The 24,324-nt window shown below is 41.6% G+C and overlaps 2 protein-coding genes across 2 annotated transcripts in view; both read right to left on the bottom strand.

Annotated features, from left to right (window-relative positions):
- The window catches only part of prkdc (protein kinase, DNA-activated, catalytic subunit), a 108,044-nt gene extending 107,199 nt beyond the window's left edge, over positions 1-845 (bottom strand). The window contains exon 1 of the mRNA XM_080752325.1: positions 612-845. Coding sequence (XP_080608451.1) covers positions 612-759 — 148 coding nt within the window. The 5' untranslated portion in view covers positions 760-845. The remainder of the gene's footprint in view (positions 1-611) is intronic.
- Positions 846-10,435: 9,590 nt separating this feature from the next.
- Positions 10,436-18,398, bottom strand: LOC308306600 (beta-1,4-galactosyltransferase 1-like; the record flags this gene model as incomplete). Its single annotated transcript, XM_080751639.1, has 3 exons — positions 10,436-11,101; positions 13,207-13,308; positions 18,321-18,398. The coding sequence occupies 3 exons, from the start codon at positions 18,396-18,398 to the stop codon at positions 10,436-10,438; spliced, it is 846 nt and encodes a 281-aa protein (XP_080607765.1).
- Positions 18,399-24,324: the final 5,926 nt, after the last annotated feature.

Genomic DNA, 24,324 nt, shown 5'->3' with positions numbered 1-24,324 from the left:
TACCTACCTACCTACCTACCTTAACTACTGTCACAGCAGAAATGTTCACATTTATATTACCATTTCCGATTTTTAGTGGTATTTTTTACTATAGTGTTAAACTGTACTTCACTTAACTGCCACCACTACTGTTGGTGCATGTACTACCACTTATACACTGTTGAGAAGCTTAAGTTACAATAATGTCACAGCCTATTATGCCAACAGCTTCAAACTGTAGGCTACATTATGCGACAATACACCTTGCCCCTTTAAATGGGAAATGGCGGGTGCGCGTACTATTCAATCAAATGGTTGAAGCTAATTTAGCTCGGGTCCAATTCGCTATATGGACCAGAGCTATAATACACTTATAAATAGATAAATCATATTCATCCGCGTTATCTTTAATCCTTTATGGACAACAGTGAGTGGAATCTCAATCTTTACTTTCTAAACTTCCAGTGGACAATTATAAGTCATAACAGACTTTCATAAGCTGGAACAATAGCAACACAGTGTTGCTTGCCAAAAAGAGCACAGCTCATAATAAGTGCTTGTAAATGTGTCCTCTTTTGGGGGAGGGAGGGAGACACATAACAATGAATTGTATTAAAAGCGCCCAGTCTTACAGAGTTCATTGTCAGTTTGTGTCAGCATGCACTCCTGTCCCACATCCCCGATGATGTCGTGACACTTCACGGCTGCTGCAACCCGTGCGTCTCCGTCTGAGAGGCATTCGTGGAGCTTCACCAGCAGAGCCTGCATGGAGCTGGACATGACTGACCGCAGCGTTAAAAGTTATAATGTGTTGTAATTATTATTTATTCATAATCGAACTGCTGCTGTGCCGACATGTCTGCAAGTCTAGCGATCACAACAAAGGCTGTTATACACGCCACGCCTCCTCACACACACACACTGTTGTTAAGTGAGACAGGATGAGAAGTACCGAGACTTCCTGTGACACTTTTCAAAATAAAGACTCTGACTTGAGCAGAGGTTTTCACCAGTGGTCCTGGAGGTCCTGAGAGTGTAAAATACCAATACCCGTATGGGTCAGTTTGGTTTAATCTGCATTTATAGACAGTTAATCTAGAAGAAGTCTTAGAGAATGTAGGGGGAAAAATCAAACCTCGGTTCGAAGTGAAGCAGTGAACTGTTATTCTATGTGTTCTATGAACTCTGTGATCTGTACATTCTTTATATTCTGAATGAATGAATGAATGATTTTATCTGGAGGGCCGAATTGTCATGTGAAGCTTGACCAATCCTCATAGTATCCAATCATCAGACCGGGACGGACACTACACACATATTCTGGACGTACGGGACAGATAAAACCTGTTCATTCTGGACTGATATGACCATATATGGACATGGGACACACATTTTGTTTTTGAAAAACCCTATTCATTCTGGACTGATATTCTGGACGTACGGGACAGATAAAACCTGTTCATTCTGGACTGGAATGACCATATATGGACATGAGGTGACAGACATTTTGTTTTTGATAAAACCTGTTCATTCTGGACTGGGATGACCATATATGGACATGAAACACACATTTTGTTTTTGAAAAAACCTGTTCATTCTGGACTGAAATGACCATATATGGGCGTGGGACACACAAAGCCACTCATTGGAAGCGATTTCACCGCTTCAAAAAATAGCAGTTTTGCCTGTTGTGTTATCTCTCCTATATATACCAACATTGATACAGCATGGGATTGTGGAAAGAATCGTATCCAACGATAAAAAAATCTTCTATGTTTTGGGTCTGACCGTCTGAGGGGCTATTATATGTCATCAAATGGTGGTCTGTGGGTTAAATGCCGAATATAATGGGCCTTACCACTAAAAAAAATGGCCATTCGTTTTCCCATAGAGATTTACAAAAATATATAAATTATTTTAAATCTAGAATCAAGCCATCCAGGATCCAATCCAATCATGAACATAACATCTTTGATTCTGTGAAAAGAAAAACCTCTATACAAAGGGTATTTATTAAATGTAGTAGGCCTATATCATAGATTATCATTATTATTAATGATAATTTATTTTCCCCCCACATCAAAGGTTTTATGGTCATGATTCACCAGGATCCTAGCTGGATCCTTGATTCTGGGCATAAAATAATTGAATATTTTTGTAAATTTCTATGAGAAAATGAATGGCCAATTTTTTAATGGCACCAGTAAACCATGTCCACTGCTATGCCCTATCAGAACTCTGAATTCGTTTTAAGCTACTACAAATGCAGGCCTATATGGTTGTTAGTTAGTTCAGGGGTCTTCAACAGGCCAAGGACCCCTTAGTTGAGAGAGAGACTAGAAGAAGTGCTCTTCCGAGCACATGTCTCCACCAGGCCACGTGTCCTGGTGGTGCTATAATAGGCAAATGTAAAAAGGGTGGCATGTCTTCTTCACCAATCTTAGACCTTTCATGGCACCACCTTGAGGCTGATTTGAACATTTTCTAGTGTAACTTCTTCCTTGGCCTTTTGCGAATGTGCGTGCACAATTTCATTACAATTGCACGCTGTGTTTGATTTGAGGCATTTTGTTCAAAACGGATCAATCCTGCAAAGTTTGGAGGCCAATCTTAGCCAATCAGGATGGAATATTTAATTTGGGACAGATCCGTCTTGAATTGATCATATGACTGTAGAGATACCGTGTACTGATTTGTGTTAATTGTGGGTAAAATCTGAAGGAGTAATATCCAAAAATGTCGGCTTCCTGGTGGCGCTATAAAAGGCTGATGTGAAAAATGCAAGGAAATGTTTTTTCCTTGGCCTATAGGGTGTGCGCTTACAAAGTTTGAAACTGATCGGTGGAGTTATAGGTAAAACCACAAATTGGCCTGTTATAGCGCCACCATGAGGCTGATTTCAAAAATTTGAAGTGGCATTTCTTCCTCGGCCTAGTGGGAACGTGTGTGCGCGATTTCATGTTAATTGCACTCTGCGTTTGTGATTTGAGGCATTTTGTCCAAAACGGACCAATCTTACAAACTTTGAAAGCCAATCTCAGCCAATCAGGATGTAATATGGACAATCAGACATATCCATGTCGATCACATGACTGTAGAGATACTGTCTACCGATTTGCGTGATTTTTGGACAAAATCTGTAGGAGTACTGGCCAAAGGGTAGTTTTGCACGAATTGGCCTCCTGGTGGCGCTAGAACAGGCCCATGTGAAAAATGTGGGGCAGAGGTTCTGAATTGGCATCCAGGGAGTGCGCTTACAAAGTTTGAAACTGATCGGTGGAGTTATAGGTAAAACCACGAATCGGCCTGTTATAGCGCCACCATGAGGCTGATTTCCGAAATTTGATGTGGCATTTCTTCCTCGTCCTAGTGGGAACGTGTGTGCGCGATTTCGTGATAATTGCACTCTGCGTTTGTGATTTGAGGCATTTTGTCCAAAATGGACCAATCTTACAAACTTTGAAAGCCAATATCAGCCAATCAGGATAGAATATGGTCAATCAGACAGATCCGTGTCGATCACATGACTGTAGAGATACTGTCTACCGATTTGCGTGATTTTTGGTCAAAATCTGTAGGAGTAGTGTACAGAAATGTGTTTTGCAAACATCGGCCTCATGGTGGCGCTAGAACAGGGCCATTTGAAAAATGTGGGGCAGAGGTTCTGAATTGGCATCCAGGGAGTGTGTGTGCTCATTTTGGCAGCGACCGGGCCAACGGTGCCGGAGATTAGCTGTTAACAAACTTGGAGGACGGACGCACGCACGCACACACGGACGGACGCACGGACAGGGGCGAAAACATACTCTCCTCCTGCCTTCGGCTGGTGGAGACAATTTTGAAGCAGGGACCCCCACAAACTGTTAGATTCCATACAGTATAGTTTCATTGTTTGACAGCACAATCGTCAGTGTATGTCAACGTCATTTTGTGTTTTCAGATATTTAACCACTGTCAAACTTGACCTTTCACTCTGTCTGCTCTTTTCCCCTTCTACACCAAACCTCTTCGCCAAAAATAGCTGATCTACAAGCTCAAAACGTCTCGCAGCGCGAGGCGTTGTGAGCTTGTAGATCAGCTATTTTTGGCTAAAGTTCTCAAAAAATCAAAACTCGGTTCGAATTGAAGCGGTGGACAGATAAAACTTCTATTCTGAATGTATTTGGAGAGCTGGTATGACAGTTGGTATAATAGTATAAAATAAAATAGATTAAAAACACATACATTAAAATAAGAATTTGTAATTAAATAAATACATAAATAAATATAAAGTGTTTAAATAAGACAGATAAACCCTGAAGGCCAAATTATCATGTGAAGCTTGACCAATCCTCAAAGTATCCATTCATCTGACCGGGAGGGACACCGCACACATATTCTAGATGTACAGGACATATAAAGCCTATTCATTCTGAACTGAAATGACCATATATGGACATGGGACACACATTTTGCTTTTTGAAAAAGCCTATTCCTTCTGGACTGATATTTTACACGTACGGGACAGGAAAAACCTGTTCATTCTGGCCTGGAGTGACCATATATTGACATAAGGTAACGGACATTCTGTTTTTGAAAAACCCTGTTCATTCTGGACTGAGATCACCATATATGGTAATTAAACGGACATTCTGTTTTTGAAAAAGCCTGTTCATTCTGGACTGAAATGACCATATATGGGCGTGATACACACAAAGCCATTCATTGGAAGCGGTTTCCAACGCTTCAAAAAAGGAGAAAATAAAATTCTCTCTCTCAAAGATTTGGAGGACCCCCCGTAGTAACTCTGGGGACCCCCTAGGGGTCCCAGACCCCCTGTTGAAGACTCATGAGTTAGTTAGTTAGTTAGTTAGTTAGTTAGTTGCTGTTTCTTGGTTGGACAAAAATCGTGTCTCTCCATCCACTATCATTGAAATAAAAGGTTTTTCAGTTGCTTCGTATTGATATTCATTCATTTCTTATCTTAAACTTGGTGTAAGTAAAAAGGTGCAGTATGACTGGGCATAATTATCATCGAGACGTATATGCCCATAAGTGTATCGTGGGCCCTCGGTAGGGGACACGCGAATCAGTATTTTTAGGCAATGGTGTATGTTGTGTCTCGGTTGATTGTTTCATCCATTGTCAAATGTCTAATGTAATCCTGGGCGCTGCACTCCCTCTGCCACTGGGTGCCTGGGGAGAACAATGGACTGTCCTCATGCTTCCTTCAATGTATGAGGAGTCCAAGCTGCTTCTTCTCACCTGGCAGGGGGGAGTTTCCCCACGTAGCGTGGAAAGAACACGTTATTCCAACCAGTTCCTTTCCGCTCCATTAGCTGGCTCGGGGAGGCAGTATTCACCATATTCCTGGCCCTCTCTATGGAGGCTGCCATTTTCTTTTACAGAGGGCGCTATAGAGTTTTTCTCTGTGTGCTGCTTCAAAAAACATCTTTTCACTTCCTCCCAACGTCCCAAGTAAGGAAGTGACATGGAATTGTCTGTTGCCAGATTTTGCCAAAGAAATAAGCCCAACAGAAGCAACTAGGGCTAGGCTATACTTTACATTTACAATTGAAAATAGCAGATCAGCAAGCTCACAATGTGTCACATTGCGACAAAATGCGACATATTGTGAGCTTGTATATTTGCTTTAAAAAATATTGAGGGGGAAAAATATATTTTGAATATTTTTGAAACATTTTAACAACATAAATCTGTGTAGCAGTCCCTGGCACCACATATTTTCAGATGGGTGTCTGCAGCGACTGTGGACAAATATGTTAATCTGGGGTCCTTGATATGAAAAGATTTGGGAACCACTGGTTTAAAAAGTATTAGAAAGTAAGCCCAATAAGCAACTATACTATTTTTTTAAAAGACACAAATTGCTTATTATAAGCAGACATGGCAACCCAGGTACATTCAGAGCCCAGAACGCCAACTACTGACACTTTAATGCAAGGACAACAGGAAACCAAATGATGTTTTTCAGGCCAGCTTTTTCAGTCTCCGCCTCTTTCAGGATATGACCAGGAATATGGTGAATAGAGACCAGGATTACTGCATATTTTTTTGTGAGGGTATACCTAGGGGACACAGGAATAACATGCAAAGTAAACTCCACAAAGAAAGGTCCTTTCGCCAACCCCACCTAGGGTATAGACACTGATGACCTGCAGGAGAGAACACACCCACAGCACCCACAGCGTCCCCAGTGGGAATCAAACCCTGGGCCATCTAGTTGTGAGGCGACAATGCTAACGACTACGCTGAGGCTGGGGAACATTTGCCTATACCGGGGGTCAGCAACCCGTGGCTCTAGAGCCGCATGTGGCTCTTTAGCGCCACCCTTGTGGCTCCCTGGAGCTTTTTCAAAAATGTATGAAAATGGGAAAAGATGGGGGGAAAAATATATTTTCTGTAGGAGGACAGACATGACACACACATTCTTAACATTTTCCAGTGCTGTAAAAATGTGCAGAATACATATTCAATTTCAACATTCTCTCCAGGATGCGCTGCAGGGAGAATAAACATATCACAAATGCTCATTATATGTATTTGTAGCCTACTTATAGTCATTTTGATAGTAGGCTAATATAGCTAGTTTAGACACTTACAGCATGTGTTGCTTTCATTATAAGGCTTATATTAGGCTTTTATTTTTTTGCGGCTCCGGACAGATTTGTCTTTAGTTTTTTTGGTCCAATATGGCTCTTTCAACATTTTGGGTTGCCGACCCCTGGCCTATACCTAGGGGGGGAAGGGGGAAAAACATTGTGCAACATTGTTTTCTCACTCAACAGTAAACAAACCGACATAAAGTTTAAGTGTATAGGCCTAGAGGGTATCTGCACATTTCTAAAGTGACAATTTAAGGACGTATTAATACCACTAAAATGACAAATTAAACATTGGGCAAATTGTCATATTAGAGGCAGAAATTGTGAAAATAGCTGATCTACATCATGCTCACACCACCTTGTGAAGCGTTGTGAGCATGTAGATATGCTATTTTTACAATAGAACCGTAATGCATGTAATTGAATGTAATTCCTCAACTCTTAGTGCTCGTCGGGGTGGGGGGGTCCCCAGTTAAAATATGATTATTTTGGGGGTCACGGCCTGAAAAGGTTGAGAACCACTGGTCTAGGGCACAATATAAATGGCTCAATAGAAGTGCCGTCTCCCTGCTTTTCTAGTATTGAGCCATTTAGATCATGTCAAAGGTCATGCCCTAGACACAGGATCTGACACAAATTCTATTTATCCCCTGAGCAAGCAGGCAGGCTCATGATGAAGATGTCATGAAGACATCATCATTGACAGGGGTGGTGGCAACACATCCTGAAAGTCCGCACAATCTTGAACTTCTTTCCCACTTCATCTATTTTACATTGTCTATTGGTTTTGATATTTCCTTTGATTGATTATTTTGGAGACGGTAATGGATGGGCCGCTTAATGTTTTATAACAGTGGGTTTGCAGAGACTCCCAGGGGTCCTTGAGGGTGTTCCAGGGTGTCCCCATGTAAATGTGTTAATACAGCATCAAAATGAGTTTAACCACTTTAACCCTATCGGATATTTGAATATAGACTATCTACAAGCTCACAATGCGAGGTGTTGTTGTCAGCTTGTAGATTGATTATTTGCAAATAATCTTTTGACAACATTGCATTGGATATTACTAAAAAATCACACCCGTGTGAACTGAGCGGTGGTTCCCCCCCCCCCCCCCGTGTGTGTGTGTGTGTGTGTGTGTGTGTGTGTGTGTGTGTGTGTGTGTGTGTGTGTGTGTGTGTGTGTGTGTGTGTGTGGGGCCTGGCCTGAACAACAGCGCCCCTCCCTTAACATGTGTGGTCAGAAAAGGTACTACACCACAGGCTTGAGGCTACATACAGACCCACATACAAACAAACAAACATACCTACACACACGGCCACGCTATGGAGACGGTGTGACCACCGCTCAAATATTACATTACAGAAATGTATTTTGTACAATATATGACTGAAGCTTTGAATGGACCATGACATGTATTAAAACAGCATGATCCTTTAAAGATACAGGCACTTGGCACCACCCGGTGGATAAAAGAGTAAGAGCACAACCATACAGTGCTGGTACTGTATATCATCATGTTGAATTCGATCTGAGTGAGGCTCTTTACTTCATGTCATCCCCCTCTCTCTCCCATCTTTCTTGTTTCAGTTCAGTCTCTGAAATACATTTAGAAGTGAAAAAGTGTCTTATCTCTCATTGATTTGAACATCAGAGTGCATGGGCTGGGGAAATCTTTGTTGGGATAGTTAATAATTATGAAACATTCAAAGTGCTTTTCTAAACATCAAGGATACTGCAACCTACCCTTGCTCAACAACACCACCAAAGTGCCCATTAAGAGCACAAGTACCTTAATCTCTATTTCTATTGTGGAGTTGGCCAGGGGTAAGCACTGCAGTATAGCCTACAATACTGTTTGTATAGGACACTCCCATTTGTGAAAATGACAAAGCACACCGTAGAAATATAACATGCTCAGTGGGCCCTGTCTAGATAAAGAAATAGTAGGATAGTATATAGTAGAATATTGCTTTTTAGACTGATACCTGTGACCCTTGTTTAATGAGGCACTACAATATCTCTCTGTATTTAATGTGTGTTTACCTTGCTTATTGTAAGTCGCACTGGATAAGGGCATACATAGGGCGTCTGCCAATGCCTTAGGCCTATGACTAAATTGTAATTGCAAAAAAAGAAAGAAAAGGTATAATGCATAATCACGTGTATAATGCGTTATAATGAACTTATAAGGTATCATTAACACTCATTAAAATGTTTATACCGGTAATCATGTATGACAACCTATAACAAGGTGTAGTGCTGGTCACTAGAGCTCAGTGGAACAGCACATACCTACCTCAACTTAGTTGGTTGATGCAGTATAGTTCATTATAAATGTGATTATAATGCAAGACCTGAACTTTAGTCATTATTAATGCGTTTCTGGTCCACGTAACACTGATAAGAACTAGATGCGCGCGCAGGTCGGTACTAAAATTAGCCAATGAAACCAGCGCTCCCCAAAACAATAGGTTTGGGGATTGAGGGATTGGCGGAATTGATTACATGATATAGTCACCTGTGCATTTAGTCTCAATGTTTGTAAACAAGAAACGTGTCTATAGTTCCTGAGAGTTTATAATTCTTAATGACCAGCACTTATACATTATACTTCCTAAAGTGTGTTAAGTTGTTGTGCATAATTATAAACATTTAAAACAAAATATAATGCCTTTGTTACAAAGGCTTTCACATCCTCTGGCTTGTTACCTTCTAAGTTGGTATAACACATGGATTCCCATATATGGAGATCATGTGCATCATGTGGAGCTCAATATCATCACAAGGACCTCTACATACAGTATGGAGATCTTGACACCGACCTCACTAAGCCTTGGATGCCCATATGTGGAGATGCCTATATATGGAGATGCCCATATATGGAGATGCCCATATATGCAGACTCCAGATTGGACATGACTGACTTGTCATCATGACATCACCAAGAATGACTCAACCACCCTGACTCGTCATCATGACATCACCAAGAATGACTCAACCACTGTGGGTATAAAGACAGTTGCATTCCCATGGTATGTTCAGATCCAACAGCACTCTTCTCAGCATGGACAACAGGACATCGGACACTGGACAACAGATCTTCAACTCTACCTTAACTCCTTAACAAGACCATCCACGGATCTTCAAGGACACTTCAACCTCAACCAACTCATATTCAGTTCCCAAGATATCTGGCCTTACAACCCAGATATCTTTGTACCGCACAACCCTTTGACTACCTTGACCATAATATGTTCAAGGTAGTCAAAGGGTTGTGCGATAATTATTATCGTTAAATATCCCGGTTTAAGTCCGGTCGGACACCACTGTGGCGGGTCCTAGTTCCAACCTTTGAATAACAGTCCTTTCTTAGTAGTATTTAATAGCCTTATAATGTATTATAATGTATTATAAATGTGGTTATGATGCATTATGAACCCAAACTTAGTCTTACTAAGTCTTGCTTTTGAAATTACACATTTCTTCATCTGTGTTTCACATTCCGCTAAGAAATATTTAAATGCAAATATCTAACATGAACGACACTAATGGTAAATGGTGCATTTATATCGCGCCTTTATCCTTTGCAATGATTGTGCATTACATTCACCCATTTACACACATTCATTCATTCAAAAGGCTTCTTATAAAATAATATGGAGAATACGGGTAAGTATCGTCTGCCGTACCATATTTAGACATGTGTGAGACTTCATTAAGCACTTTGTTTGTGAAATCTGAATGTTTGTGTAGTTGTAAGGCTATAAATAAGTCGCTCCGTATGTAAACCCGGTCCCATGACGGTCGTGAGATACGACCGTCGTGTTTCAGGCCTAGTGGGATGTCATCTATTTGGGAGGCCCAACGTCCACAGTGATGAAAGTAAAGAGTTCATCCTTCTCAACGTTTGTTACATTGTACGTGAGGGAGTTGATCCCGTCTGTGTCCATGGTCCATCTAGTCCTGGAGAGCATTCCAGGGTTTTGGGGACCGGGCTCGTTGTGCACATCTCTATCGTGCTTGATCATTTTGTACCTCCCGATCACCAAGCTTGGCCGAGAGACGGCCATGTTCCGCAATACGACTCTCTGGTGCATGTCGTCGTCCTCGGCGCCCCAGCCCCAGTAGTTGTTCGGAAAGCCGTTAATCGCCATATACTGCTTTTTGGAAAAGGACGCGACGCCTCCAAAGAAAGTGAGATAGGGCATCTGGAAATTGAATTTGTCCATAGCCACAGCCAGGTGTCTGGGCTCGCTGAAACAGCCATAGCTGTTACGGTCATCCATGGGGATGAGATCCACATCAGAGAAGACAAAGCAGCTGTAGTTGTACTCCTTCTGCGCCTCGACAACACCTACATTTAACAATTTGGCCCTGTTGAACGTTTCCTCACCCGCCTGGTTAATGACGTACACTCCATAGTCCAACTGCTGCCGCTGCAGAATAGGGTGGAGGTAACGAAGCCAGTGGATCAGGTGAGAATGCCGATTGCGGAATGGGATGATGATTGCCACCTAAAACAAAGTAGAGGAAAATAGTTTTTTTTTCAGACAGGACCGTGATGAGAGACACGAAAAGCAAGGCTGAGCGAAGGAATTTGTTCATTTAGTTTTTTGTTTTATTATTTTAGTATTCATTAGACTTTGTGGGTTCCTTTATGGGGGTCTAAATTGACCCAATTCAATTTTTCAATTCAAAGGAGCTTTATTGACATGAGAAAACATATGTTTACATTGCCAAAGCAAGTATCACAAATACAATAAAAACTGTTGAAAATGGGGAACATACAGTTGGAGGGGGTACAGCATTGTGTAAACAGAGCTATGTCACATTTGTGACATTTTATATATATACAGGGTACAAATAGCAGCATTATTTTCCTCAAAATGCATCTAACGGTATCAGCTCTGTTTCATACTGTATGTGCAGTAGGTCTAGATGTCAATCCATGGTTTGTAGTCCTTAGGGTGGTTGTGTTTCTAGCCTTCTTTTGTCGCAAATCTTGCTGCTGTGTTCGCGCATTGTTGTATTTCTCCCAGTAGGTATGGGAGTTTTTCATCATTGGTCGAGTTTTCAAATTCACTTCGGGTGTGTGTAATCTGTGGGAAGTGTCTCTGATGTCTTGGTATAGTGGGCAGGTGGTTAGAAAGTGTAGCTCTATTTCTACCACATTTTGTGTGCAGTGGGTGCATAGCCTATCTTCCCTTGGGAGCGGGGTCTGTCTGTGTCGGCCTTTCTCTATTGCAAGGCTGTGTTCGCTGAGTCTGTACCTAGTCAAGGCTTTCCTAAGTTTTGGGTCTTTTACTGTGCTCAGATATTCTGCTAATGTATATTCTCTTTTTAATGCCAGATAGCATTCCATTTTGCTTTGGTTTTTGTTTTTGTTTTCTTATAATCTGGTTAGGTCCAGAGTGTTTTCCGTTTGGTAGTTGGGCTTCTGTTTGTGCACAGAGTCCCTGGGCCAGCTGACTGAGGGGGCAACCCTGTAGGTTTTCACTATGGTTGAGGGCTATGCTATGGAGCGTGTCTGGATTGCTTTCTTTTAGGTGATTATAGAATTTAAGTGCTCTCTTTTTTACTTTTATAATGAGTGGGTATTGTCCTAATTCTGCCCTGCAAGCATTCTGCCCATACAAGTCTGTAACTAACAGACATGGAACCGTTAGGGTCCATTTGGTTTCATTTATATACTGTCAGAGTTAAGGGGAGACCTTGAAATGTAAAAGTTTGAGAAACACTGCATTAGACCTACGTGTATATTATTATTAGCTGTCCAAGTTAAATCGTTTCATCGCGATTAACTCACTGTTACTGTATGCTAATCACGATTAATTATATTATCGCATTAATTAATCACATATTTATTTATTTATTTTAGCCGTTTAGGCCTACCCAGTTTAGAACAATGTTTTTCAACATGGGGGTCAATTTATTTTGAGGGGTCTTCATGTGCAACATTGTTTTCTCACTCAACAGTAAACAAACCAACAGTGTACGTGCATACAGGGTATCTAAAGGTGGACACCTTTAGAGTACTCAAATTAAGTAAATTAAGTATTTTGCAGATCATTATGATTATACCCATCTGCTGCATACTGTTTAATGCAATGATATTATGGTTTCTTTGGGATTTTTAAATGATTTCCAATAAAAAACTAACATACTTTCACATAAAGTCAGCCTACTGTATTTGTCCACTCCCATGTTAATAGGGGTATTAGTATAAAATACTAGAATATCCCTCTAAAGGTACATTGCAAACAGATAAAAACTAATGACTTATTTGTGATTAATCAGACAATTAACTAGATAAACCTCGGGAGATAAGCGACCGTCATGTCGCATACACAAACTTTAGAAGGCAATTAACTAGATAAATAATACAATTAATCACAATTAAAAATATTTAATCGTTTGACAGCACTCATTATAGCTACTGTACTGTTTGTTTATTGCAACTGCTGTCTGTCTTTCTATTTGTTTTTCATCTGCTTCTCTTTTTGAACTAGTAGTAGGCTAGTAGTAGTAGTAGTAGTAGTAGTATAGCAGCCATCCATTCAATCATTCAAGATTTATTAAACAATGTATTCTTTCTGCATGCCTCCATTCATTCACGTACCTTATGGAGTGAATTGCAGTCTGGCGGTGTGTATCTTCCTCCCGCCTGTAGAACAGGATCCAACTCATTCCTTACTGTCTCCAACGTCAGGTTCCAGTCTATCTGTATGTGTAAAGGGCCCATTAGATGAGGAGAGGTGATGGGACATGATGCCAAAGGCATCATGGTGCTCTCCTTGATTAGTGTAACCGATTCAGACCCATTATAGGGTTTCTTCGAAATCGGACGCCAAATTGCCTGGAGCAGATAAGCTTTGCGGTGAATGAAGTGCAGCCAGTATGTAATGGAACACATACTTATTAACAAAAGAAGAAATAGCAGCGTACTCTTTTCTGACATAATGTGATTTAGTTCCTTTCTGCTGCCGATTCACGGACAAGTCACCTATGACCAAGGAATCTGACAGACTGGCTCGGGACTCTGAGCCCAAAGACAAGTTCTGGTAGAAATATTCAGGACACTCTGGGCTCCACAACAAAACAGGCGTTAATATAGTCCTTCTATAATTCCCTTTGTGTCCCATATTCATTCATGCACTCAGTCTTTACATGAGCTTTGTCAGTTGAACTAGAAGATACCAAAGTTAAAGGGGTAATTACTTAGTTGACAACATGACAAATAAACACTCCTCGTTATTGCCAGGCAGTGAAGGATGTAGCACTTGAGCTGCCCTTCAGGTGAGCCAATAGGAGGGGCCCTCACAGACAAAAGAACTGCATTAACATTAATGAAGGAATGGGGAAGGTATTCGTTCACACTGAAATGTAGCTAGAGGCCACGTGTACAGTAGGATGATGGCATCGAAAATTGGCACTAATACAATATTATCTGAATGGCATGTTGGCAAGTTCTATATGCCAATCTTCAACCTACATTTCAAAACTACTTAACACCAGTGAGCAAATGTGTATAGCCTGAGAGCCTTGGGCAAAGCATTGCTGGTCATTCCAAAGTCGAGGTTAAAAACAACACACGGACAGGAGTCTGTCCTTGTTACAATCAATGTCACAATTATTTCAAACCTTCAATTCTCTGAAATTGGGAGTGTGTTGATTTGATATACCGGTAAACAAACAAAAACTAAATAACTAAACGATTATTCGATTAATCTACATTAGATTTAAGTCTGTTATTGGTTCTAAATATTGGTTTTGATAGCACTCAGTCTTATGTGAGAAACCTGACTTTTGTTTTCTTACCCTTTTGTCACAACCAAATCATTGACAAAATGTGTCCAATCTTGTCCTTCGTACGATTTTCAATACAATGTTCTCTCAGGATGTGATGTATTTAGCCCACGCCTTACACCCCGGCCATTATGCATGCAAACACACAAGTCAATGGATAACACATGGCTACATTTGCAGGCCTGCAGCCGCGTGCTAAAGAGGCAGGGAGGTTATAAAATAAGCAACAATATCCCACGGCACCCAACTTTTTCCCAGGACTTGGATGGGAGATGAGTCTAGCTCCCCTCCCGTTTGGCCTGTTGAAATCATTATTGACTACGGTTCATCATGTTAGCCTTGGGGATTTGATTGTGTTTTCATTGCCGTTTCAGATATTCGTCATGCATGATTATGGAAGGATAATGTGTTGGTATTGGCCCTCCTCCAAACAAATTCTTACTCAAGTTCTCAGCGCTGCATGCATTTATACCCGCAAGTACCAGCCTATTTGTTTAAATCATAACTGTCTGTGAGTTGCCCCGATAAGAGCCATGGAAAATGACTTTTTACCCTTTTAAAAAATAATAATATAGGGGGTACTGTCTCTGCCACAAGTATGTTATTAGTTTTTTTCTTTTTTTTTTCTTGTTTTTGTGTGTGGCAGACATAATAATGGAGAGAGACAGGAGAGTGGGAGGAAAAACTATATGCAGCATGATCCTAATGCATGCATAATCCATTAGAAGTCTCAGGACTTTATTGGATACATTCATAGCTGGAGACATAATGTCCACAATCAATTTGCAGCAAACATTAATACCAGAGTAACCGCTGGCACGTTGCGCCTCGCTTATGTTGTTCTATTTTAAAACAAGTCTAATATGTGTACACTCTCAGAGTTATGGGTGGGGGTCTGTGGCCTAATACCAGTGGTGTAAAGTAACTAAGTACATTTACTTAAGTACTGTACTTAAGTACAATTTTAAGGGCTTGAGAATGTCCAATTTCCAGTTCTTTTACTTGTACTCCACTACATCTCGGGATCCAAATATTGTACATTTACTCCACAAACTTTAGTAACTTGGTAGATATAAATGTATATATTATAAAACATAGGCTACATGAATCCACTTTAGCCCTATTTTATACCTAGGTCTACAAACCGTGTAGATCTGCTCTTTTCAAACATTTCGTACTTTCGAAGTTCATTTTGAAGAGTAGTTCAACCCCAAAATGACTTTTTTTCTTGAGTTTAATCATATTTTTTTGTATTTTTTGCATTGCTAAGACAATAAATTGATTATAGTAAATGTAACCCCATTGAATCTGAATGGGGACCCAAATGCATGGGCCTGGATGGGGACCCAAATACAAGGCTCTGGATGGGGACCCAAATGCTTTTGGGTGAGAATCAATTGGGGAAAATTTACTTGACCCTTGATCCTAAATTTACCCCCTTTGATTCTGACCCAAATGCATGAAGGGCCTTATTTGGGTCCCCATGCAGGGCCATGCATTTGGGTCCCCATCCAGAAACAATGGGGGTAAATTTAGTATTATCATTTTTTTTGTCTTAGGAATACGACAAATACAAGAAAAATATTATTAAACACAAGTCTCCATCATGGCATGACTAATCAATAGAAAAAAATCATTTTGGGGGTGAACTACTCCTTTAAGTACATTTTAAATTCTGGGTTACTTGTAACCCAGAATAGTATTTTTATAATATAGTATTGATACAGACAGTACTTGTACTTACGTTTTTACTTAAAACCGAGTACTTTTTCCACCACTGCAAACTGGGGGTCCTTGACTTGAGCATGTTTATGAATGAGAACCATTGCCATAGTAGACTGCACAGTGCCAAGTGTGGTTTTGTCACCACCAGGGGATGCTGTTGTATAATGACGAAGGAGTAGGTTAATGGCATATCTTGTTGTCGGGTTGAACCCTTGTGTATGTCCAAAACCGTTTGTTTTGTATTCATCATTTAAAAAAAGATTTAAACTAGTGAAAACAGCCTTTTGTGCGAGGGCCTTGTATGATGAAGCAGGGCTTAGCTTTGGAGATACAAGGTTTCTGCCCGACAGTGACGATATGCTTTAAAGTGTTAGATGGGAGAACTCTCTCTTTTTCCTCTGTCTCTCTCTGTCTGAGGTCAAAGAGGCAGACCGTGACTAAGCCTTATGAGAATGAGGAGCCCTTGCTCGCTCTCTCGCTACCCTCTGTGTGTGTGTGTGTGTGTGTGTGTGTGTGTGTGTGTGTGTGTGTGTGTGTGTGTGTGTGTGTGTGTGTGTGTGTGTTCTGAGAGAAAAAAATGCATTCTGTTTTTGGATCAGGACTGAAACCACATACATTTGGGCACACTGGGATTGCTGTTTGCAGAGAAACCTGATCTGGTGACTTTAGAAGATGGCATGCTACTTTGGTTTGAAGACAGAGAAGGAATTCAACTTTTTGGTTGTCTCCTCCCCTCCCTCCTCCACTTTTTCTGTTCCACCAAATGAAATGCTCGCTGAGGCAAATGTATAACCAGGAAAAGCCCACCTCAGCACACTTTACTCACTTGAAAATGCATGTATGGGGTGTCCTGCACTGAGCCGAATTAAGGGCCGACGGTCTGCTCTGTACCATGGCTTCATGCTTGTACTCTAATAATAAACCAACCTCGCTGGAACTCTGAGCCATCTCTCTGTCTGCATCTCTGCCTGCAACTATATCTCTCCTCTTAAACTTCTCCTCCAAGCAACAAAGGTTGAGAATTGTAGTTAACTCAGTCTCACAGTACTCCAGGTCTGTTTTATACTTTGTGTAGTCTAAAATATACTTCAGTATCCCTTTGTATCCAATCGATTGTGTTCCGGCTTACGATGAAACTAACATTGCATACTTTACGTTCCTCAAGGTTTCAAGGTTTAAAAAAAATATCATGACTTTTTTAATTTTATCTCAGTGATCTCTGTAACGCCGCCCACCCCATATATACAAACATACAAACAAAACTACATTGAAGTACACTTGATGTACAAGACCAAATCTGAGTCTTTGGCGATTCTCAGTACGTCCTTGCGAACTTATGAACGTCATCAGTCGGTGCCCAAGTACTGTTCCAATCCTCAAGTTTGACAAAATAGAGACCAAATACCCGTATGTGAACTTGATCCAACCCGTTCCTCCCATTTTACCAAGTCTGCTATGGAGCTGACTCTCGCTGACTCTTCACCGCAAATTACCCAGAATGTCTTTCTTCTTAGTCGGGGAAAGAAAAGGGTTGAACCTGTGATGTCATGACGTACTTTTTATTTTAATTTGTTCTATTCATTTGGACATTAAGGTACACGTAATGAGAGGCCTGCTCTGCCGGAAACATTGCGAAAAAGAAGTTATGGCCATTTGTATATAGTCCCATTGACTTCACTATAGCCTACAGGAATTTGTTTTGCACGAAAAACATTTCTCAGTCAGATGACCCAACACTTGTCACAGTTTTGTGGGTCTGTTTTTAGTCCAAGGAATGAATGAAACTGAAACAGCCTTGCCTATTCATTTGTTCATTAAGGTGTAGCCTATTAGGTACCACCCGGTAAATATAATTATAATATTTCTGGTTTTCAAGTTCGGGTATTGAGAATCAGCCTTTGAAGACAATAACAATCATTGAGTCAGAGACCACAACCACAGGTGTTAGCAACACAAACCCAGCCAGGCAGAATCACACAGGGACACAGGTGTTTGCACTTCTTATCAGCAATGCAGCCCTCTGATTGACCCATTATATCTGAGCCAGTCCACAGAGTGCCTGGTAACCTGCTGACAGGCGGCACCTGCGTGCGAGCCGCAGCAACAAACCACAGCCAAACTAATGAAAAAGCACATATACAGATACTGACGCACAGATGTTTGTTTGGACAGCCAACACAATGACTATAACCGACGGCGAACCTGAGACGCAGAGGTGACCGCGCCTCCTCTGTTGCTGCTCCCGCGCTGTGGACTGTGGAACAGCATTCCACTCTCCATTAGATCCGCCCCCTCTATCGATTCTTTTAAATCCAAGCTTAAAACCTTGTTTTATTCATAAGCATTCGACCCTCCCTGAAACATCCTCTCTGCCTGATTTTATTGACTGTAATTGAACTGTCTCCTGTGCCTCTAGATGTTTATTAGTGTTGCGTAATTGTTGTATTATTATTATTATCGTTGTATTATTGTTGCTGTGATGATGAAATGCCTGTATAGCACTTTGGTACAGCGGAAGTTGTTTTTAAATGTGCTTTATAAATAAACGTGATTTGATTTGATTTGATATAACAATTGACTACCTAAAATACAGTGTGACAGACTGCAATTTATTTTTTGTTTTGTTTATTTAGATAGCTAGGAAATCCAGCTACACTACACTAAGTAAGTGTTCACTAACCCCAAGATTCCTCTGGTAATGGCGTGGTTAGCCTTCGATTGATTGACTGAGTGAGTGAGTGAGTGAGTGTGAGTGACACTAGGGACCGAGCAACTCCGAGAGCACCCAGCTGCAGACTCCTGTAGCCCATGGAGCTCAATGGGAGACAGGAAGCTCAATGGGAGGCAGGAAGTGACCTCATTCCTCCAAGGCAGAGGAGCAGAGACGACAGCCAAGAGGGCACCTCCACAAGGCAGAGACGTCACGTGACCTCCACAAGCGGCAAGAAGTCACTTGCGCACTTTTTTATTTTATTTTCTGCTCATAAAGTGTATTTTACAGCGTGGATGGGGTGCTGAGAGGTTGGCCACTCTCGAGAATACACTTTCAACAACACAAAATAACCTTTGTTTTTGTGAATAGCGAAGTAGTTTAGTTTAGAGTGTAGCACTAGTAGGGCAGTGGAATTCTTGGTCCTGTGTTAGAGGCTGCTTCCTTGCAGGGCGTGAGGGAGACCCTGGACCAGTCCAGCTGCTAACCCATAGTGCTAACCCTGCAGCGCCGTTCGTCTTCATGTTTCGAAGTAACACATGGATATAAAAGGCTTTACACCAGGGTTCTTCAACAGGGGGTCTGTGACTCCTAGGGGGTCCGCGGGGATACTGGGGTCCCCGAAATTGTTGAACAATAATAATAATAATTATATAAAATCTATATCTGTATTGTATTTTTAAAAAGAAAGAAAAACTAATATTTTGTCTTTAAATATAAAATATCTGCCTCTTTTGAATAGCTTGTTTACATGATTATTGTGTAATTGGCAGATTGTTTGTGCTAGATTGATAGTACTGACATTGGTTGTCAGTTAATAAACTATGTTTATAAATGGCAGTGGTACATGCATGTTTAAAATAAAAGCATGATCATATTCATCTATTATTTTAATAGCATATTATTGAATGCACAATATGTTTATACACATGAAACACAATGGTATACATATGACTCATCACTTTTCATCACTAATCACAGTTTTGTGGGCGTTTTCTGGGGCTATTTGTAGCCCAAGGAATGTTTTTTGTGCAAAATGCTTGCAATGGATTCAGCATCACGACAACCCCCTAGTTAGAACGGACGCTCCTAGCCCGAGCTAGCTCCGTTCCAAGGAGCCCCTGGGCTGATCTCCCCTGTCCCTGCCTTTGAAAAAATCTCTCGCACAAAGTGGGAACACCCTCCGTCACGGAGGTATAGAGGCCGCTGCTGGGTGGCGCCCCCCCCAGGAGGGTGTCCCAAGTCGGGCTGAGGGTCCGGCACGTCGGCCCTGGTGCTCTGGGGGTCCGCGGACCCTCCGTCACGGAGGTATAGAGGCCGGCTCTGGGCGGAAAGTGGCCGAGGAGGGTGTCCCAGGTCGGGCTAGAGGGTGTGGAGAGTCGGCCCTGGAGCCTTGTGGAGGTGACGTCACATCCTGCCAAGCGTTGAGGTGCGTCACATCCTGCCTGTTGTCGAGGTGAGGTACGCCCATAGGTCTGCGCCCAGGGCCTACTCAGCATTCTCCCCAGTGTCTTTTTTTCTTCTTTTTTTTCCGTAATACTATGTACCATAGGTATAGCAATAATATCTATATCAGCCATTTTCAAATATGGGGGGAGGGACGTGCATATCATTATATTCTGAAACATAGCCACAGAGAAAACAAAACCTAAAACTAGCAGTTGTAGGTGTAAACATTATAAAGATTCCACAACTTCATGGCATATTTACTGCAAAAAAAAAAAAATAGAAGTCTTCTACAAACAAGCTGTCAGAGATTATAGTCAGGGAATATTAATAAAAACCTGGGAATAAATTCCTTACCAAACGATTTCTTCACCAATGTGTTCGTAAAGGTGTCTAGTAACCAGGGCTCCAGACTAACCTTTTAACAGGTAGCACTGGTGCCACCTACATTTTCATTAGCACCACCAGAAATTAGGTAGCACCATCTTTTTCTTTGTATAGCGTATTAGCGTGGTATTAATACATAGCTTTATTATGCTGATGACAGTTGTGTTCATTTCCATACCATAAGGTTGCCTTGTAAAGATTGACAATGACCCAAACTTGATATTTACTAAATATTTTAATCTGAACTTTAGGTTTCTCTGCATGAGCAGCAGTAGTTGACAAAATAGGTCAGCACCAAGGCTGTGTGATATTAGGAAAGCCTTTGATATTCGATATAATGTTGTTGAATACCCTGATAACAATATGTCTCATGATAAGTAAAAAAAAAAGCTGTAGCCTAGTTTTTATGTATTTTTGCTTCAAGTTCATATTTGCCAACTAAAGACATTAATTCAAGAAATTTACAAATATCTAGGCTAACAAAGGCAATATAGAACTGTGACTTTCAAATTGCACAACGTAGACTAAATGCAATAGGCCTGCTTTCATGCAGGATGGAAAAATAAAATTGTCCTTATGGTTTTGGAGTGAGATACTGGGAAGTAAGCTGCTTGATCAACAGAAAACGTTCACTTAAGTTGGAGACATACACACACACACACACACACACACACACACACACACACACACTCAGAACACACGTACGCTACACCAAAAGACAGAAAAGTTTACAGGTGCCATTAATTTGAGCTAATTGTCCATGAAGTGAAAAGCGCATTTTGGGCACTGAGGAACTTAAACGAGCCACAGCTGTTTTCGCACGTAACAGTAGGTTAATGTAACCAACGGTGGAAACATCCACGAGCGATTGCTAATCAATAGCTAATCTAATAGCAAACAAACAACCCACAGCCCTGTGGTTATTATCCAGTTCGAGATGACAACAGAAAAAGCATGGTTATACAAAGAAAGGTTAGTATATGTGTGATATCTATCCAAGGTGAGCGAGAGAGAATCTGTCTGTGTGTGTGGCTCGACCACCGACCGGACCGACCGACGCTAGAGTGTGTGTAGGCCTACTGTGTGAGTGTGTGTGTATGTGAGTGAAAGAGAGAGAAGGGGAGGGGCGGAGCAGGCAGGCAGTCAGGGACAGGGAGAGAGAGAGACGGAGAGAGAGAGAGAGAAGAGGCGTCAGGCGATCCTCGATTGAGGATTTTCTTTTTTCTTTCTTTTTTTTCCAGGTCGCACCAGCGCGACCTGGTTAAATTTTAACTCGCACTTTATGAAATTAAGTCGCATATGCGAGCTAATAGGTCGCACCCTGGAGCCCTGCTAGTAACATATCTAACAAAGATTGAAATTCAACATCCCTAGGAAAATCTTTGACAGCTAGGTAGTGTGGGGCCTTAAGGAGAGCAAATGCTAATTTCGTGCAAATTTGTCTTAAAGCGCCAAATTTTGCACAGATGTAGCCCAGGGCATGCTCTAATGATTTGGCTAGGGCGCCCGAGTTTACGACCTTCGGGGTCGCCACAGCGGTCAAATAAAGTTGGGCTCCCATCAACTTTCTATACAGGAGGATTTTCTTTTTTTTTCTGGGTATTTAAGTAGGATGTGAGGGGTCTAACTAGGGGGTTGTCGTGATGCTGAATCCATTGCAAGCATTTTGCACAAAAAACATTCCTTGGGCTACAAATAGCCCCAGAAAACACCCACAAAACTGTGATTAGTGATGAAAAGTGATGAGTCATCACTTTTCATCACTAAACCATCGTTTTCTGAGGCCATTTGTAGCCCAAGGAATGTCGGCTATTTTCGATGTGTGCAGCCCTGATGTACGACGGACAAAGTATACTACGCAGTCACTCTGTGCAGAGGCCGACCGCGCGGCTTGAAGCTTGGATTCAACCCCGGGAGGAGAGGGGAAACGCCGGGTAGCCATTATGGTTCTCAATTACGGCCAGAAATGTAGTGCTGACGCATTTCTGGTTTCGCCCCCGGCCCCGGGGTCCGCAGGGAGCGTGGCTTGGGTCCGGTACAATCCCGGCGGTCGGGGCCCCCCGGAGAACTGGGAGGCAAAGTTGCACATCTTGAGCTTGTAGATCTGCTCTTTGTGCTCTTAGTGATAAAATAAATCTTATGTTGATGCAACTTCCTCGTTTTTGTGGTCTGTTGCGCTGCCAGAACAAATCAATCTGTGATATGGTCCAGGCTCAGCCCCGTTTTCAAACCGTTTCTACAAAAACCATGTGACCTACTTTATTATAATGTAAATCTCCGGGGCGTGACATGACACCTTTAAATACATTTTGATACAGTAATTACCAATACTTTTGTACTTTTAATCAAGTACATTTATAATTCTGGACTTTTACGTTGCAGTATTGATACTTATTACTTTTAGTATTCCAAAATGTGAGTACCCTTTCCAATACTGGAAGTTTTGGGTCTATAAAATATTACTCTCCTCTAGGGCAGCGCTCATTCACTTCCCTGGCCCAGATGTTCAAGCGTTTTTTTGAACCAGCCATCCCCAGGTCACTAAACCGCTATATCTTCAGTCTTCAGGCAACTGCCAATATCTGCATTGAAGATAATGGCTGAGGAGATGGCAACTCAAGTTCCTCAGAAGGTTCACAAATTGTCAGCCCTGGAGCCAGCACACTGTGGGCGAGAGACAAGGGAAAGGAAATGACAAGCTGTGTCCTCCCTCTTATCAGCCTCTTGGTCCCCGTTTCCGAGGTGACGCGAGAAGGACGCTGTGTGGGCGTCTGAAGGGAACGAGAAGAGAAGTGTTCGTTTAGGACCTGCCTTCGTCTTGTCTCCACACCCGACTAACTAACCGTCTTCTTCACGCCTGGTACAGAATAGGTAGGTACCTGTAGCTCCACAATGAACTCTTTCACTCGCATCCATTCATTCAAGCACTCTCATACCAGGCTTATAGTGCTTTCTCGCAGGGGCGTCACAAGGGAGGGGAAAGTGGGACTGAGTAACTAGGGCCCAAGGTGGAGGGGCCTGGAATTATTTTATACTTTAGCTATTGAAAAATAGCATATATACAAGCTCACAGCGCGGCAGTATATCTGCTATTTTTGAAAAGCCGTGAAAATGTTTGCAAATCTTTGAATATATGTATTTTTAAGCGAACATTTGTAACTTTGCTTCAGAGGGGTACCTGGAACTAAATATTTTGAGATGGGGGTCCGTGGCCAAATACATATCATTTTGGGGGTCCTTCACATGAAACAATTTGAGCACCACTGACATAGAAACTTAGGTTTTTCACAAAACCTTTGAAGGGTTTGAAATATAAAAAAAACTTGCACACATTTTCACAAATGTTCAAAAATTCTGTGAGCTTGTATATCTGATATTTTTCAATAGTAAAAGCACAACATAATGCGTAATAATGCATTCCCATTTCCCCCTATGAAGAACATTCATGGGGGGCCCACAGTGAATCCTTGTACCCAGGACCCAGAATTTGGTGCGATACCCCTGCCTCCTCGCTCACTCACTTTCTCCATCTGTGTTCTTTTTTAGCCGCTTTCTTCCCCATCTCGCCTAGACCGACTTACTCACTCGCGATACGTGCCCTCTGTCATGCTGAACCGCCCTCCCTGTCTTTACCCAGTGAATCATATCGGTTTAGAAAGTACA

The sequence above is a fragment of the Nannobrachium achirus genome (assembly GCF_963921795.1).
Source record: "Nannobrachium achirus genome assembly, chromosome: 21".
In the NCBI taxonomy this organism is placed as follows: Eukaryota; Metazoa; Chordata; class Actinopteri; order Myctophiformes; family Myctophidae; genus Nannobrachium; species Nannobrachium achirus.
This window is presented reverse-complemented; position numbering and strand designations above follow the sequence as displayed.